This window comes from Haliotis cracherodii, unplaced genomic scaffold, assembly GCF_022045235.1.
Source record: "Haliotis cracherodii isolate W230 unplaced genomic scaffold, xgHalCrac1.p SCAF_3, whole genome shotgun sequence".
NCBI classification, from domain to species: domain Eukaryota; kingdom Metazoa; phylum Mollusca; class Gastropoda; order Lepetellida; family Haliotidae; genus Haliotis; species Haliotis cracherodii.
Window position 1 is genome coordinate 31,254,630 of NW_027266286.1, and position 19,219 is coordinate 31,273,848.

The 19,219-nt window shown below is 38.9% G+C and overlaps 1 protein-coding gene across 7 annotated transcripts in view; it reads left to right on the forward strand.

Moving 5' to 3' along the window:
- Positions 1-19,219, forward strand: part of LOC139476101 (glutamate receptor ionotropic, kainate 2-like) — a 147,382-nt gene that overhangs the window by 104,283 nt on the left and 23,880 nt on the right. For 6 of the 7 annotated variants that reach the window (XM_071259356.1, XM_071259352.1, XM_071259354.1 and 3 more), the window contains 8 exons: positions 11,355-11,609; positions 13,802-13,977; positions 14,266-14,319; positions 14,593-14,766; positions 15,413-15,565; positions 16,115-16,216; positions 16,500-16,604; positions 19,010-19,054. In XM_071259356.1, coding sequence (XP_071115457.1) covers positions 11,355-11,609; positions 13,802-13,977; positions 14,266-14,319; positions 14,593-14,766; positions 15,413-15,565; positions 16,115-16,216; positions 16,500-16,604; positions 19,010-19,054 — 1,064 coding nt within the window. The remainder of the gene's footprint in view (positions 1-11,354; positions 11,610-13,801; positions 13,978-14,265; positions 14,320-14,592; positions 14,767-15,412; positions 15,566-16,114; positions 16,217-16,499; positions 16,605-19,009; positions 19,055-19,219) is intronic. The other variant, XM_071259357.1, reaches the window with a different exon arrangement.

Consider the following 19,219-nt stretch of genomic DNA (forward strand, 5'->3'; position numbering starts at 1 on the left):
ATGCCGAAATTAGTCTCTTATCTTGTGGACATGTCATTCTGAAATACGAAGGAACAAAGTAGTCAATACCTGTTTTGGTAATACACCAATAGATGTACAGACCACGACAGGTTCTAAATCAATATTTCGTTACGATTAACAATTCGGGCTGTTTTAGGAACGAAACAATCTACAAATATCATTGTAAACACTGATAAGGAGTTTATTACATTACAAAACAAACCGTATTACACCAAAGCGTATTGGCCTTGGGTCGTTAGAAACGACATCGATACAATGGAAGAGACACATTACCAGGACGTCATTGAAGAGGTTGGTGACAGCAGATATCCGTGAAATGGGTGAACATGACCTTTAGTCTGTTATTCGTATCAGCTGAACCTGTCGTGAGGTCCATGGAAGCTATACAGTTGGCCGTTTTGGGGCCACGTTTCCAGAAACCGTGGTAGAACCTTGAGATGATGGCACTTATTTTCATTACGGTAAACAGACACAAGGGGCCTGTTGGTGACATGTTGAACCATCTTCTCTGCATACCATATATATTTCAAAGACTATTCCAGTTCACCAACTCATAGTGCGTTACAGACCTAACATCGTAATCTAATTGTCTTTGGTAAACATTCTTAGATACCTATCATCACTACTTATAACTAATTTGTTCAGAGAATCCTTCGTCTAGACAGTAGAATGTTTGCCCTTAGCAAAATTTCAAAGTTCAGTCCTCTCCTTATTGGAAACATGATATAAACATTATGTCTGCTATTGCAATTAAACCCATGTAAAACTTTGTTGACCCGGCCTAACGTTCATTTCAGGAAATTACGTCTGATGTGGGTCAATGAGATTTCAAATGGCGTTCCCTTCAATGCTAAGATTAGAACATTCAATAATGAGGAATCCAGTGCTCTCTATGTCTGTAGGCATCTACAGAAAGGAATCAGCAAGTGTTGTAGTACAATACGTTCGCATGTGAGATAATATATTCATGTACAGTGGAATCATATAATCCTGAAGATGTCCTTGTATCAGGATGATTCCATTTTAATGACACAGTCCGGGTTCTACTGTCGTAAAATAGGTTGGTAGGTTCGATATACGCTTGTTCTGTCTAGAATATGCCAGGTGAGGTGAAATGGGATTATATAGCGACCTGCATGGGCGGATGTTTGTGTGTGTGTGTGTGTGTGTTTGTGTGTGTGTGTTTGTGTGTATGCGTTTGTGTGAATGTGTCTTTGGGTGTGTATATGTGTTTGTGTATGTGTTTGTGTATGTGTGGGTGCGTTTGTGCGTGTATGTGTGCTTGTGTGTGTATGTGTGTTTGTGTGTGTATATGTTTGTGTGTGTTTGTGTATACATGTGTGTGTTTGTGTATGTGTGCGTGTGCGTGTGCGTGTGTGTGTGTGTGTGTGTATACACATGTGTCTACGTGGCTGATTGTATCAGGCCACTGAGATAACATGCCTCAGCTTAACTTAAATACATAACACAGCATACTGACTTCGGGCCGAATAATCCTTGTTTTATCCCCTTTACACCGAGTGCCAGGCAGGGTAACCACAAGTACCGTATTTTAACGTCTTTTGGTATTACACGGCAGGGGATCGAAACACAGACCTTCCGCTCTCCGGGCAGAGGCTCGATCTACGAGACCACAAAGGCGATCTCCTTAACATGTTGGACTAGAGCCTTTAACACTCAGCAATAGACTTGTGGGGACCAAATTGGATTCAGGAATTTCGTAACTTGAAAGTGAATAGCTAGCCTTTGAGATGACGATAGACGCACCGAAACTACGTGTACTTAACCCAGAAGTGGGTAATTTCTAACTTTTGCTTACGATTGATATTCATCTTCATAAATCCAGCACTCATGTGACACCAGTGTGACTAGAAACAGCCTCTGATTATGGCCAGACATTAGGTAAATTCATTTGAAGGGAAGCCAATATCAAATAGTGATAGGGATCTGTGGTCATCCTGGCGGATCTACAAACAATGCAATGACTGTCCGTTCTGTAAGTATATTTCCCCGTCTATCAAGCTGTCATCAAGCCATGAGTGATCGCCCAGAGATCGTAGAGCCTGCTTCTTTTCTCGGTTAAGACGATTGGCAATCGGTCGACAATGATGAAAACTGGGACTGCACCTTCATGCATCATACCCGTTCCTAACACCCCATCTCAGCCAGACCGACATCACCACGCGACAACTCCTGCCCTCTGTGTTGACCGACGCGATTGAGGCCTCATTCGACGGATGTCCTGACTGGACCGCTTGCACTATGGTTTGGCACCGGGGGCCCGCTTAACCTTGGAGTATAAACTGTAATCCGGCGAAGACAGCTCATCGATCTGTTTGCCTTACGTGGTCTCTAGTGGGACAACAATAATTGAGAACTAACCGAGGCTGGTGAAGCATATTAAAAATGCATAGAGAACGATGACTACAGATATTTATCTAATTACACGGAGGAAATGTCTATCGCTGTTTGATAGTATTTGTGTAGTAGATTCTGGCGAGTTCTGTTACGTGTTCGCTTACATGTTCACCAAACAGGGGCCCTTTACTATAATCATTTGGCGCTTTGATTGCACGGACTTAACATGTGTAAATTTGTTTTTACGTCACTCACTTCCTCCCTAGATATACTTCTATAGAGATGTCGTCATTCAGGGCCCAGGAGAAGCAAGAGGCAGATACAACTGAATAGGGCTAACGAACTTTAAAATAGAGGCAAATAGGTCTCTAACAGATTACATTTTCTGAAAAGGTTTGCCTGATTGAAATTAAATAACCTATGATCTTCTGTGGGGCTCTCGTTTTAGAGTTTTAATCTAGGAATTACATCATTCGTGAACATGGTTGCGAGATGTGTATCTAGTTTGTAAAATTGAAGCCACTTCAAACACAGACATACACACAGGGACGCTGTGTGAGTCTGCTTAGTCGGCCTCAAAACTGCTTTAACGTCGACTCGTGACTGGAATTTTTCATGTGATTTATGTTAGAGAAAACGATTTTCTAAAGATTGCTATTATTCCTTGCTTCCTTGTACGCCGTTTTGGTACCAAGGGACAGAATATACACATGCAAATTACAGCATGCAAACTTTTACAAATGCTTTTGGCGGCATAAAAGAGGGTGCAAGCTTATAAACTTTTCTGTTAATCCTTCGGCAAAAGGCACCAAACCAACCACATAGCAACAAGGTGTCTACAACAGACTGGACGAGGGAATTGGAAATCGATAAGCGGTATTAATAAACGGTCCCCATGGGGCAATTCCCGTCTAATACTTCTCATTGAAATGCTCGTTTACATGCATTCAGTCTTCAAAGGTATAAGGGCGTTAAAAAGAAAACTTATTTCAATGCACACGAGACCATCTTGCCAATATCTTTCCTGAGGCGCCGGTTTCATTCTGTTACAGATTAGGTAGATTACCCACCTACTTGGACATGTATCACGAAACCTGTCTTCAAAGAAACATACAGCCTTAGACATGATCCTGAATCAAAGTGCGATATAGTGTGACAGGGATTTTGCCTAAATGTCACGCTACCTTACCACTGTAGATAGCTTTGTAGCATAAATGCAGACGAAATCTATTGTATGACACTCTTTTGATATTAAACAAAATAATGTCTGTTTTCATTATTTTGCTGTACTTTGTAAGAAATAGGAAAATTGTTATTCTGTCTCAAGATCGTGTGGAAAATATCTTGCTTTGAAATAAGTCATTATCTAAAATGAGTGCGACTGATTGTAAGGCCGCTTCAGGCGATATTACCTGGTAATTGTCATGTGACCAAACAACCAGTGGAACTTTAAGAGTAGCATCCATTATCGCTGTAAATATTTGCGTTGTGTGCTCTGAGGTTGTTTGTATGGAGCCATGATCGTCTAAATGTGCAATGTTACAATGAGCATTAACATAACCTTAATGCATTCTCTCAGGTGCAGATGGCAAACACTGTCGTGCACATTCTCAATACTAATAAGCTTTTACGGGCTGAAAAATAGATAAAGTAAATAGCACAAATTCTCAGTAGTGAATTGTCTAAAATAGAGTTTTCCAAGGGAAGCGCTTTACACATGGCCCTTTGCCTTGTATTGATCACGGGCCCTAATGAAGTCAACACTATGCTGCTTTAGAGAAACCATGGTCATATTTATAGAAGCATCCGACTCAGATGATGGGACAGACCCATTAAGATCCTTTACCTTGCACATGTGTGTTTCGATGGGAAATCTGCGTGTACTATGTCTACTGGGGTGGTCAAGTAGAGAAGAAATACCCACAAACCAGCATACAATGGTGAGGAAGACCTTGACTGCGCAGGAAAGGGTGAACATGACTGGTTACAAATCAGAGCCATGCGAACCACACACTAATACGATGTATGAAAAATTAAAAGGTTTTCGTCTGTGCGCAAGATGAGCGATGGATGAAGTGATTCCATAAACACATTCATCATCATTTAGAAATAGGAAGTGTTTGACTTAACATCAGCTTGGGAGAGTTTGGCTTGTGTGAGCAGTTCTGGATGTGATTATGGATAGGCTACAGACGTCTGATACATCTTGATCGACCAGGGGACAGTTAATTTGCAATAAGCACACGAAACATTTGGTTAAGCCTCGTTATAGTGTCACCGTTTGGTCTTGCTATTTATTGGCATCAGGGCGAGTTTGACATTAGATATTGTCTATTAATGTATGTGGCAATTTCCGAGAGTGACATAAATAGTGGCATTATGAAGTCTTAGTCGAGTCCCAAAGTAGTACGTTTCCAGTACGTCTTATGGCAATGTATGAATTTGACGTTCTACAGAAGTGCATTAGGATTCCTAAATATGGCTTATGGGTATATTCGATGAACCAAATAATATTTTGTCCACAGTGTATAATGTAAAGTGCCTGAAGTATTATTAACCAGCAATGCGTTTGCATGACATCTAATACTAGATATTGAAAAATAAATGTTATTGTCTACCCCAGTCTATAATTATGGTGGACATATCGTCTTTAAAGTATACATTAGTATCATTCAGCTGACTCTGCTCAACACACAGAACAGCTGAATCTTCTTGAAAAGCATTCATGCACACATTCATATTAGGCTTTAGATCAGAAGCATCGTCCAGTGTGCACGCAACTCGGCAGTCTCAGAATAGCCGTACGCATCCTTTTAATCGTAGCGGTGGGGTAACCCAGTGGTTAAAGCGTTCGCTCGTCACGCCGAAGACCTGGGTTCGATTACCCGCATGGGTACATTGAGTGAGGCCCATATCTGGTGTTCCCCGCAGTGATATTGCTGGAATATTGCTACAAGCGGGGTAAAACCATACTCACTCACCCACTCTACAGGCAATCTGTAAACTGAGAGAACCAGAACACAAAACGTTCTCATTTAGTATACGTGTTGCAGCCATCCTCCTGTGACGGTCGACCTTCGTATCTTTAAGATCTATACTATACGGATTGTGTTTAAATCTATCCATATTTGTCACAATGAAGCCACAATTAGTAGTTACTTTCCCTAACCATCATTGTCTGCTTGAAGGTAAATGGGCGGATGTCACGCCATCGTGTAAGCTACATCAGTTGAGCTAGCAAAAATAAACATATGAAATTTGAAATTGAAATTAGTTTCTGAATTAATTCATTCTAGTTTAATAACATGAAGCATGATTGCATGAAGCAGTCATGTATCTATACAACACATTAAGATATTTTCGTCAAAGTGTGAAATGAAAGAAAATAGGTGTCCATCAAAGACCTGACAGGTCAGAACATGCATGGTGCCTAGACCATGCTATGAGTGTGAGCCTATTGGTGTTTGTACTAGTATTACCAATTCCATCAGATAATTGTTTCTGCCTATATATCCTCAGATCCATGAACTGTCCCTTTAAGACAAGGGTGTAAATCTTGTAGGCATGTGTTGATGAAGAATTGAGGAAGGTTATGTGTATTTCTTTAATTTCTTATTATCCGAGAATCATAACGGTGTCATGTGGGTCTGAATACGACAAGCCAATGACATTTTTGTCATGCCGTTTGAGTATCTCAAACCTCTAGGTCTTGGGTTATTTGTTCCAAGGTTCGTGACAGTTAAGGGACTCATGTGATATTTGACCTCACCCAAATGTAAGCAGGAGGCACCTTTCACACATGTCTCCGAAAGTAAGCGGTGAACACCTGCAACACATGTCTACGAATATAAGCATGGGACACCTGCCAACCATGCCTCAGAATGTATGCTTGAGACACCTGCCACTTATGCTTTCAGAATACAAGAGAGGGACACCTGCAACTCATGCTTTCAGAATAAAAGCTTGATAAACCTGCAACTCATGCCTTCAGAATGTAAGCTTGAGACACCTGCATATCATGCATTCAGAATGTAAGCTTGATACACCTGCAAACTATGCCACAGAATGTATGCTTGAGACACCTGCAACTCATGCTTTCATAATATAAGCTTGAGACACCTGCAACTCACCCTTTCAAAATATAAGCGAGAAACACCTGCAACTCATGCTTTCAGAATGTTAGCTTGAGACACCTGCAACCCATGCCTAAGAATGTAAGCTTCATACACCTTCATATCATGCTTTTAGAATGTAAGTGTGAGACACCTGCAACTCAAGCTTTCAGAATATAAGCTCGAGACACCTGCAACCCATGCCTCAAAATTTAAGCTTGATACACTTGCGAGATGTAGCGAGAGATACCTGCATATCATGCTTTCAGAATGTAAGCTTGATACACCTGCAACTCATGCTTTCAGAATATGAGCGAGAGACACCTGCAACTCATGCTTTCAGAATGTAAGCGAGATACACCTGCAACTCTTGCTTTCAGAATGTCCGCTTGAGACACCTGCCTCTCCTGCTTTCAGAATGTAAGCTTCATACACCTGCAAGTCAGAATGTAAGGTTGAGACACTTGCATCTCATGCTTTCAGATTGTAAGTTTGAGACACCTGCAACTCATGCTTTCAGAATATAAGAGAGGGACACCTGCAACTCATGCTTTCAGAATGTAAGCTTGATACACCTGCAACTCAGAATGTAAGCTTGATACACCTGCACATAATGCTTTCAGAATGTAAACTTGAGACACCTGCAACTCATACCTCAGAATGTAAGAATGTAACACAACTTGATATCTTCAAAATTACTGATATACTTCTGTCAACATGTTCTATGGAATTTGACGTACTTGCTGAAGTCCAAGACAGTCATGTTATACCGAACCAAAATGTCACTGGCCAACATTGTTCTTCTTTAACTTTCAATTTTTGAGTTAAAATCCAACCTTTGAGATCGAAAAAAATGATTTCCTGTATGTAGAGATTTCCCCTGAATGTATCAGTAGAAACTGTGCATCTGTAACAGAAACTGCGGCTCACTCCCACTGGGAGATCATGACATTTGAAATTCCATATGCAACTATGATATCCAATTATCCGTTGAACCATTGCTGCTTTTGTCGTGCCCTACATGCTCATGTTAATTCTTAAAAGCAATATAACTTTAAGCGTCTGTACCCAAGAGAATGCAACGGGCGTGAATCTGAACGTCCGTGGGATGTGGGGAGGAAGCGATATAAGTGTTCACACGTCAGTTGGGGATATCAATTATTTACATTAGCCTGTGAGAAAAGAATCACTTGACAACCATCTTCGCAAATTTGCCAGTAGAACCAACCTAGGAGCCCTGGGGAATACACCCAGAAAGGTGCGACCTTTGTTTCCACGTTTCTAATGTCAACGTATGCGCACTTGGCACCCGACGAAATGGAACTTTATCAATACCGACGTCCCTATAGTAAGCTGCTGCTGAGACATGACAGTCCTCGATGAAGGTAAGGAGGGGAGGCTGTTGGTGGTATTAGAAGGGTGGGGAAGGGTGGTTTCTGTTGGTGATGGGATTGGTGGGTACATGTGCAAATGCATCGTATCTGAGAAACAGCGACTTGAGACGAGGATAAAGTCAATTTAACACAAATGGCGACTTGAGATAACTGGAATGTAGGAATCCCTTGGGGTTAAGTGTATCAGTAAATAAGTACCCTGGGCTTAAGGAAGTGATGACATGTCCATTCGTTTTTTTTTTATTGCTGCCGTTTAAGTAGCTCGGTAGAAATAAATTATGAATAATGGCCATTGCTTTCTACAATTATTGAGGAAATTGGTGGAAACAGGGTCCTCGAAAACTAATTTTCCAGGAGAAAAGGGAATTTGATGGAATTTCTTTTTAAAGTATTAGACACAATAATATTTTAGTTATCTCTGGTGGCAATGATTATCAGGGAAAATGTAGTAAATTGATGTTTCTTGGATTGTTAACCTGAATAAAAGCGAACATTATTCGCTTTAACTGCCCTTATGAACTCATACTTGAGTGATTAGTTTGATAAAAAAAACTTTGCAAAGATATGATATCCCATGTCTGGTATCGTATTCGTGAGTTTGTGAAGAGTGCAAATCTATACATCACGTCATTGTTACAACGCGTGAGAAAGTAGAACCAATATTATTACCACTATTAAAAAAAACATTCTGTGCAGACGTTTACATCTGATGACGTGACTATGTTGTGTGATTAGTTAATCATCCACAAAGTTAACACACACACACACACACACACACACACACACACACACACACACACACACACACACACACACACACACTAAAATAACAACATTTCGAAAAAGAACGCTGTGCATCCTGGTCACACTGGTGGATGTGTATTGCCAGTCAATATGTTTAATGAGGATTGGGATGTATCCCTCCACATGGGTGATTGAAAACAATGATGATGTGTAAAACCAAACGAACATTGACTCTGAATTCATTACACCTTAATGCACCACTACTCAGCGTGCAGGAATATAATATCCAGTGTGTCTTTGGAACATTCCCTCTGGATCTGTTTGCGGTGGCATGACTCACACTCAGCATGATGTAGCTGCACTGTTTCTAAAGCGGCCGTACTCCACACACTCACTCACACAACCGATCGGAGGTACTGATACGCTACAGTTTAAGTAAACATTTCCTCGACCACATTATATTATGTGGCGATTTGCCCAGGTACAGAATAATGTCTTCTGAGGATGAAATAATCTCCCCTTAATACATGCATAATACATAAACTACTCGGCGAAACATTCATATCCGTCTTCGTTGGCTGCTTATTCTATTTATAACCAATCTTCCTTTTTAAAAGGGGCCGCCACTGTGGTCTAGTGGTAGAGCATCCGCCAGAAGACGGAGAGCAGAAGGTCCGGGGTTCGATCCCCGGCCGCGTCATACCACAAGACGTTTAAAGATGGTACTTGTTGTTACCCTGCCTTGCATTCGGCATTAAGGGGCTAAAACAAGGACTGGTCGGCTTGGAGTCAGTATACTGTATCTGAGAGGGGTATTCATATAAAACAGCGGCATGGGATCTCAGTGGGCTAGCATTATAAAATCGGCATTTGTCCGGACAAGCAGCAAAACACGGACACACCTGCATGTACGTCGCTATATAAGTGCAATAATCTTGAACGCTACATTATTTCAAGTCACCTCTCCTTTTTTGAGAAGAAATAGAAGTAAGTGGATGCTCGTGTATTTCCAAATATATGTAACTCGCTTTAGCCCGTCAGAAACATTTTGACGTGTCACACCATTGGACTAATGTCACTGTCCATATCATACTGTGGTCAGAGTATAACTGTTTTATTCACATTAACTCTGTCCTTTGAGTAGCGGACCCCCACTCATTCAGGAACAGTCGTACATTCTGTGATGTGTTCAGTACAAATGAAAGCTTTTAGTGGAGAAGCTCATCATTGGCCCAGTTCTTAAATTGTGGGATGAAAGAAAGGATAAAACAACTCCCTGCTTTTGTAAAAAATCAGTGGTAGTTTAAAAGGTCAACAAACGATTTAAAAAACAAACAAATTGATTTGAAAAACAAGAAGTATGTTAAGAAACCATTTATTGTCACAGATAAAATTTAACAATAAACCTTTGGAATAGACTTTATGTTTTAAGACTTTTAAGAGACTGTGTTTGCAGCGAAATAACGATTTTTTAAACTATACGCACGTTTGCAACGATAGATAATAGTGCAAGAATAGATATGACTTTCTGTCAAAGAAAATAATTATAACAATATCTGAATATCTGAAATAGAAATGTTAATGACCTACATAAGACGGTGGGGTAGCCCAGTGGTTAAAGCGTTCGCTCTTCACGCTGATTCCACGATTGCACACTATGTGTGAAGCCCATTTCTGGTGTCCCCCGCCGTGATATTGCTGGAATATTGCTAAAAGCGTCGTAAACACATACTCATTCCCTCACTAATGACATATGTTTAGACATTTGCACACTGTCAGTAATGTTCTCACAATCTACACTGAAAGACAATAAGAAGAGCAAATTACCAACATTTAAAAAAATAATAATAATTATATTATCTGATTTTATACGACAAATTTGAAAAATAGCGCAAATGCTATCAAGGCATAACTATCGCTTCAGTGATGTTTTTTTGTTGTTTAGCGCCAAACGCAAACAATATTTCAGCTGTATGACGACGGTCTGTAAATAATCGAGTCTCGACCAGACAATCAAGTGATTTATATCATGAGCATTGATCCACGCAATTGGGATACGATGACACGCATCAACCAAGTCAGCGAGCCCCACCACCCGATCCCGTTAGTCGCGACAATTATAGTCGCCTATTATCATACCAAGCATGGGATGCTCAAGACCTATTCTAACCCGGATCTTCGCGGAAATCGGAATGTTTGTGGTTCAAAATCACAAAACGTCAAAAGATGGTACTTATTTTTACCCTTCTTGGCACTCGTCATTAAGGTGATAAATCAAGGTCTTTCTGAGTAGGATATCCATGTTAAACTGCGGCACGGTATCTCAGGGGTTTAACAATAAAAAAGCGACAAACGTCTAGACTAGTACAAGCAGTCACACAAATTGGAAATGTCCACATGGTTACCATAAAACGTTTGGAAAACTTTGCTGAGGCCTTGAATGTTGTACACTGATCAAACAAGAGTCGTATGGCGCTGTTTGAAATCTTCGTAGATTGTAGGGGCGGTTAGGAAGACTTGTGGTTAAACCGTTCGCTCGTTACGCCGCAGGCCCGGGTTCAATGTGTGAAGCCCATTTCCGGTATCCTTCGACGTGATAGTGCCGGGATATTGCTAAAACCGGCGCAAAACCCTACTCACTAACTCCTTGATTGTTCCTCAAAAGTTATAAAAATGTAGATCTCAAACCCCACCTCACTAATTCTTATCTCGATTTCATCCACAGTATGTCATCTGGTAGAGTGGAATACAGTAGCAACATTCGGACCCAAGGATCCCACCTTGGCTGGCTTCGTCAACTCCTTATGTACGTCTGTCCAGATTCCCCATGTAGAGCTAAGACTGGACACCGCCGCTGACCATCTCTCGGACAAGACCATCAACATCTATCCAAATGTTGAACAGCTCAGTAAAGCCTTTACCGACCTCATCCGATACTACGGGTGGAAACAGATGCTGGTCATCTATGGAAACACCGAGGGTAGGCACATGTTGGCTTGTTTCTGACACCAGTAGGGTGATATTGAGTTTCGTGAATGCTTACACTCTTGTAAGACATTTTTGGGTTGTTTGTTTGTTCTTTAACGCCACACTCAGCAATATCCCAGCTACATGACGGCGATTTGTAAATTATCGGGTCTTGACCAGACAATCCAGTGACTGACATCACGATCATCTGAGTAATTGGCATGGGACATACATTAACAAGGTCGGGCCTGACCACCTGATACCCTTTCGACAAGTATGGGTTGCTGAAGACCATGTCCAACCCGAATGTCCACGGTTTTTTTCAATTTCTAAATTACTTACAGTGCTATATGATTGTTACGAATTTAATGTGAATTATGTTAAAAATGTTTTCGCTTTTGTATAACATGCTGTAAGCAATAATCCTATATCGTATTTCTTACATCTGTCATTTTGTAACTTTGCCATATATTGGTTCTAAATACGTACAATTAAATAACAAATTCAGAAATATATGTGAGTAGTTTAGATTCTATAAGTTACAACCTCTGAAATGACTGATGTATTTTACCACGAGGACCACAAATAGACATCTGTCCTGAGCGTGCGTAACTCGACAAACGTTCATTTCGTGCGCAAAAAATACATTCAACAGAAATTGACTTGAATTAGAATTTATGAATATTGAATATTTCATCATGAGAATTTTTATTTGGAAAACAAACTATAATATTTTTCATAAGAGGCCATGTCTGAAGATTAATCGGCCTTTTGAGACATTTTCCTAGAATTGCTCTGTGAGGTTTCAGACTGGAGAACGCTCGACTTTTAAAATCCGACCTAATATCAACCACGCGAACAGACAATGCGCTTCTTAACAACTCGACCCTATCAAATGACCCACAGTGAATTGATGTGCCTGTTCAAGCCCATTTCGTTTTATCACGGGCGATGGTGCATCCAAACGGCACATCATCAAACTCATACTAACATTGTCCCAGATAGAGCATGAATGCAGTTTGTATGGAATATTACCCCCGGGGCACTAACTTCCGAATCAATAACAAATATGCAAGTCAAACCTGTGAAATGTGTCTTGCCTTCTAGCCGTAAGCAATCGGGAACTTTCATCCTTTAGGCCAAATTAATTATCGGGGATTAGCATCTTTTGCATGGCTTCTCTTTGATCGGCGATGCCGGAGGCGGTGAACACAGAGGATCGTTTACCACTAATTATATTGTATAATCGCTTTTGTAAAAAAACTGATGACGATTTTACGAGAATGAGATCGTTTTAAGAAGATATTTCAGGAACTTGAGTAATTTCAATTTAAACATTCCAAACTTCCCACTTATTGGATTATTTTGTGACAGACCATATAAATAGGTATTTTAGGGGTAACCTTTATCACACCTCCAGGGGGAAATGAGCATCATATTCTTCATTGGCATTGCCCAAGTTCGAACGTACAACACTGCCGTTCTATAAGACTCTGAGATTATTTTCACCTTTACGAAGATAACACCAAGACGTTGTTCGGATATTTATTAAAGAAAGCTCCCCCGGCATAATAGTGATCAGCATGCTCGATTCTCCTTCCGCATGCCTATCCTTCTGTAGGCTTGTCGTTTCTGTGGTATAACACTAAATACGTTCAATACCAAAGTGGTGGTATTTTGCTATGTAGGATGTGAGTGGAAATTGTCTTTATTTATGTATTTAATACATATAATATGATATAACTATGATTAATTAATTTATTAATTATTCATATGTATGCGCGCGTGCGCGCGTTCGTGCGTGCGTGTTTGTGTGTGTGTTTGTTTGTTTGTTTGTGTGTGTGTGATAGTGTGTGTGTGTGTGTGTGTGATAGTGTGTGTGTGTGTGTGTGTGTGTGTGTGTGATAGTATGTGTGTGTGTGTGATAGTGTGTGGAGAATTTGTGTGTACGTTTGAAGACTTGCCTCAACCGATGTTGGGGTTGGTTTAGCAATGCACTTTAACTTCAGCTTTAACAAAGATTTTGTTTCAAAATGATTAATGTGATATAAAACATTAGTGAGATTGTTCGTATGTTCAGTTGTATGATTTCAAACAGTTTTGAGAAGAATTTCTTCCATGTGTACAAGATGATGCTATTCATTTATTGAATGAAATAATGGAATGAAATAACAGCACAACTACACATAAACTGCTTTATTTCAGATCTGATGAAGGTTCAGAGCGTTATTCGTGGCAATTTTGAGACAACATTTGATATAATGGTCCGCCAGGTTGACTATAGGAACATGAGAGACGTTCTGAAGGAAGCCAAGGAGAAAAAATGGACAAATATGCTTGTAGATCTTAACCTTAACTATACCAGTCTCTTAATGAAAATGGTACGTATCACTGTATACATGATTGTTACATTCATCAATCTCACCCTTTGTTCAGTAGTGAAATGTATAATCGATAATCGTTGCAGTGTTATTTGTTAATAAATTCAATTTTTAAAGAATACACTATTTGATTATCCAAGAATTAAGTACACTGAATTATTTAAATGAATGTTAAGTATGATATTTATCAAAATCTTCGTTTTTCCAGTGTAGCATGTAGGAGGTGTTTTACGCATGCACATGTAAAATAGATAAGTTCATATAAACATATAAATGTTATTTTTTCAGGCCTTACAAGAAGGTATGATAGATCCCTACCATCATTATATTCTTACAAATTTGGTAAGTACCTTCTTGGACAGTCATCTAACGCGCATGTATCAATACCAAAGCTCATGTATATGATACATACATTGTATGTATTATCACTGAAACAGTTCCAAAATATCTTTATCAAACACTAGAAAACTTACAACTGGAAACAAAAATTCTGTATTCTTTTACAAACTAGAGTAATAATAGTAAATAATCTTATAACAAATTGTGTTAATTGACAACACATGAAGATATTTAGGAATCGTGAATCATACACATGCATGTTGTTTACCATTGCAGGACATTGAGTCTATAGATATGGAAAACTACCGCTACAACTACGTCAATCTAACCGGCTTCCGCATAGTAGATCCCAACACCGATTACGTCAGGGATGTCATGAAAGCTATGGAAGTCTATGAAATTCAAACAAGTAAAGTCATGCTCAACAAAAGTGGATACTTATCACTACCAGTAAGTATTAGCATTTCGCAACCCCTTTAAGCAATATGTATCATCCCTCCACACAGAACACCTCAAAAGAAGCTTTGCACACCTATACATTTAATTTAGTGACAATATAATTATCGACTTTGACTCAGTATGTATAGGGAGCAAACATGGGATGCTTTTGTTCCAAAAACAATCAAGCCCCATTTTGACCGAATTTCTGTACAAATGCCTCGCATGGTAAGGACAAAAATAACTTGCCCCATTCTTGCAGATAAGTGTCCAAAGATTACCATTACTATTTTTGTCTATTTACCAAAAATATAATGGAACACCTTTTTGATTTGTAAAAACAATAATTGAGTTCCTAAACATTAAAATAAACATAAATGCAGATCTCAAGCCAAAATTCCGCCCCCACCAGGCTGAAAATCAGATGGTTGCTCCCTAAATCATTTTCAATGGGAAGAGGAAATAAATACTTAGCATAGGATTTTATGTTTAGAATATTATATAGAATTAGACAATTATTTATCCTTACTTCTTTTAACATTGATTGAAAATATTGTTCATAATCTTATACGTAAAGAATGACATTTGTGTTCAATGTCGATGTTTATGTTCAACTGTCATTGATTGCTGTCCTGTGACAAATAAACTGGTCTTTCAGCACGAAGCCGCCTTGATATTCGACGCTGTGCATTTACTCGCGAAAGCCTTACATGAACTCGACAAGAAATCCATCCTGCGCCCGGTCAACACAAGCTGTGACTACCCCCTGCCCTGGCCTTCTGGCCCAAACCTATACTCATATCTAAAACAGGTATATGCAGTAATATACGCTCAACAAGTATGTGTAATATATACATGTGGGTTAGGCTATGTTATTGATTCAAGCACACAACCTGCTCTGTGGCCTTCAACACTATATTAACAAACCAAGCGCAACAGATGCGCGTATAATATTCCCTACATAATTTGAAAAAACCCCCGTTATTATATGTAAGTGGCAATTTTAAAATACCTTAATCATTACATAACATTGATCACGAACATTCATCATTTTGTGATGTCAAAAGTCACACATCAGTTGCTGTAGTAATCGGAATTGTTTTATATGCATCTGTAACAATGATGGTGTAACACAAAAAGACCTGGTACACAAATGAAGAGGACATGGAAAATGTATTTGATAAATCACCAAATCGATAAGTGTGAAATAAAATGCCTATCATATATTGATTTCATATATATATCTATATGTCTTCAGAAAATCTCTCCTGCGTTTTGTGGTGATTTTTACAATTAGCGGGTTCACGAATTACCGTTAATTTGTACTGACATTAACATGACATCGTCCCCTATGTTCCAGGTCACAATAAGAGGTCTCACTGGAGAAGTCCGGTTGGATAGAGGCCGACGATTTGTATTCAAATTAGATTTGTTACAGCTTAAACCCAAAGGTTTAGAGAAAGTAAGTGCTCGATATTTGATTCTTTTATAGTTGTGTGAGGCAACGTAACAGAAGATCTACCCTTGGGATTGGTATTCTTCCTGATGAATATAAACATACCATCTTTTTCAATAAGGGCACACGCTGAGTGAACACCGTGGCTTTGGCTGTACAACATGATGCTATGCAGGCGTATAATGGATAAAACATTTAAATGAAACCAATTTATAATTTATTCAACATTACATTTTCCGGTTTCATACGGTTGTTCTAAGATTGATAGTTGACACGAATTTGTTGACAGGTGGGAGAGTGGAGTGTTGATAGAGGACTCAACTTCACTAACCTACAAGGTTATGCAGATGGGAACCCATTTGGTAACAAAACACTCATAGTCACAACAATCATGGTAAGAACCATCTTGAAGGAGAGACAGTCTTTGATGTTCCAACATATTGTTGCAGATGGTACATGGTTAGCCTGTACAGTGTTGTCAATGTGTGCTGGTTGTCAGACAATAGGCTATAGTCAGAACATGCGACACGTCATTCAAAGACCGAACACACACAATCATCATCAAATAGAGGTTTTGGAGATATTTACACGATAAAATGAATATGATTAATTACTCCTGTAATGGATCGTAGGGACAATCTATATAAATTACGTTTAAGAAGTCTATTATAATGTGACAGACCAAATATCGACCTGAAGATTAAAACAAGCTTATAGTGTTCTGTAGTGACCTCTAATTATTAATCATGACACTCAGCACTCACACAACAACATACAATTGCGTATGTGTCACTAATGCATCACCAATCCCTTTCTGTGAAACCGAAACATAATAATTAAATAGTGCACGTGTACGTTCCCCATCTTTGCATTACGCGCCCACGCCATCATCTGTTGGTGACTGCCCTAATGCATTTCGTGAATTAAGACACAGGACATAGGCTGGTCAAAACCTATTTGGTTAATATATATGTTTCCGATTCTTGAAAACAAACGCGGAAATATGTTTGTAATGACACTCCTAAGTAAATGGCTCCATAAGAAAGCAAATGCCTCTTGCTCGTTCTTTTACGTACCCCATGGTAGGTCCATCTTGAATAAACTAATTTAATCTCTTGATGAGTTTTAGTTTAGAATAAGAACGATCTTTGTAGTATAAGCAGTGTACCAACAGATCCCTCCGGTGTTCCGGTCTGTAATTATACATTACGTCTCTTCAGAGAATGACCTTTGGTACCTCCGGTACAAATCTCCTTTCCTTTGGGCAAATTACTACTGATGGATTTTCTTAATTTCTCCTTATGTTTTTTCAAAGGTCAGAGATGACAGATTATTGATTACTTTCTTTAGGAAAAAACTGAGGTTCTGAACAGACGGGCATTTGGTCATTACGAAAACCGTCATTGTATCCATGTTATAAGCACAAAAGTAGTCGTAATGTTATTGTGTTACCTGGTATATTTTTTGCATCACCATCATTAATTCTTTATTAAGGAACGCATGAACTGGACAAACTACACTGATACCACCTACGCGTACATATGACACAATTCCTGAATGGAGGAACGTTTCCATAGTATAGTAATTCATACTTTTGCATATTTCTGTGTTGCTGAAAGACACTATCTTGAAAACATCTAGGCGAAAAGAACTCACATGGAACATGAAGAGATTTATGGGTATGTTTAATTTAATCTGTTTGAAAAGAGACCATTTCGACTGCGTGACAATCTGTGTCAAGTGAATTTTACTATCTTGAAAATCTTTTCACGAAGAATAATTCGTATGACCTGAGGTGATGTTTTTAAGATATTTGATTTAACACATGGCTGTCAGCGTTCACAGACATGAGGTTCTTGAAGAAAGTAGGAGTTAAAATCATGGATCGTTGTGTGCATATTTCCCCCTTGAAATGGTAATGTAAAACTCATGAATGCAAATGAATGGTCTTTGTACCTCGTTTGCGACATTGATGAATGTGCAATATTATCTATTTGCCCCAAAATATGAAAAAAACGTAAATCAAGAACAAAAATAAATTTCACATCTTCTTGCAATATTTTCAGAGAGCAGCAATGCTGTGATTTGAATTCATGAGAAACGTTACTAAAATTACGACAAACGTTTAACAAACGATAGAACTGGGAATGTTTCACATAACACATCGGTGAAATGGAACCGTATATCGATTACATGGTAATGTGATGGAACGTGGGTAATAAAACCGTGATAATATAGAGTACACCACAATACACATGCACAAGCACATATCCTCGACAGGTCTGCCTATTCTGTTTTCCGAGTACTAATATTAATGGATTCCACGTTTTATAGTATTTTTTATATAATTTGGAATTTGAATTTGTTCATCTTCATATTGAGCTGCATGAGTGTTTAAAATGGTATTATGATGTTTATGTATTACTGGATAAGCATGCATATATAAGTGTTTCTTTATATCTGTTTATGATATCTTCGTTTCTTTAATTCACCACGTCAAGTTTTATCTTTCTAGTGTTGTTACAATCCACTAACGGCTTATGTTGTCACCTCTCTTGTACCATGTTCAGAAATAACCAAGAAGAAATGACAGTAGATATGCAATCAGTGGAGCTGGAAATCTTTGCTCAGTCACTGTTCCATCCACAGGTCGATCCGATCATCATTTAAACATCCACACAATATCGATATCAACATTAAGTGTATTATCTTGGTTATCTCTGAACATTTACTAATTAATTTCAATATGCACGTGTTGATGTATAATTTAATTTCTTTTGTCACTGTACTTTATTTCAGAGGAATAAAAAGCTTCCCCCTGAACTTATTGTAACAACTATTGCGGTATGTTCTTAGATGCAGAAGGACGCATGTGTTGACTTATTTCCTATTCTGGATGTGTTTATGTTTAGATAACGTAGTTAGTATAAAAACAACTCTAACAAACGAGTGGTTTTGTAGTCTAGTTAACACTTCCATCAATTCTTTTACTAAACTACTGACTGCACA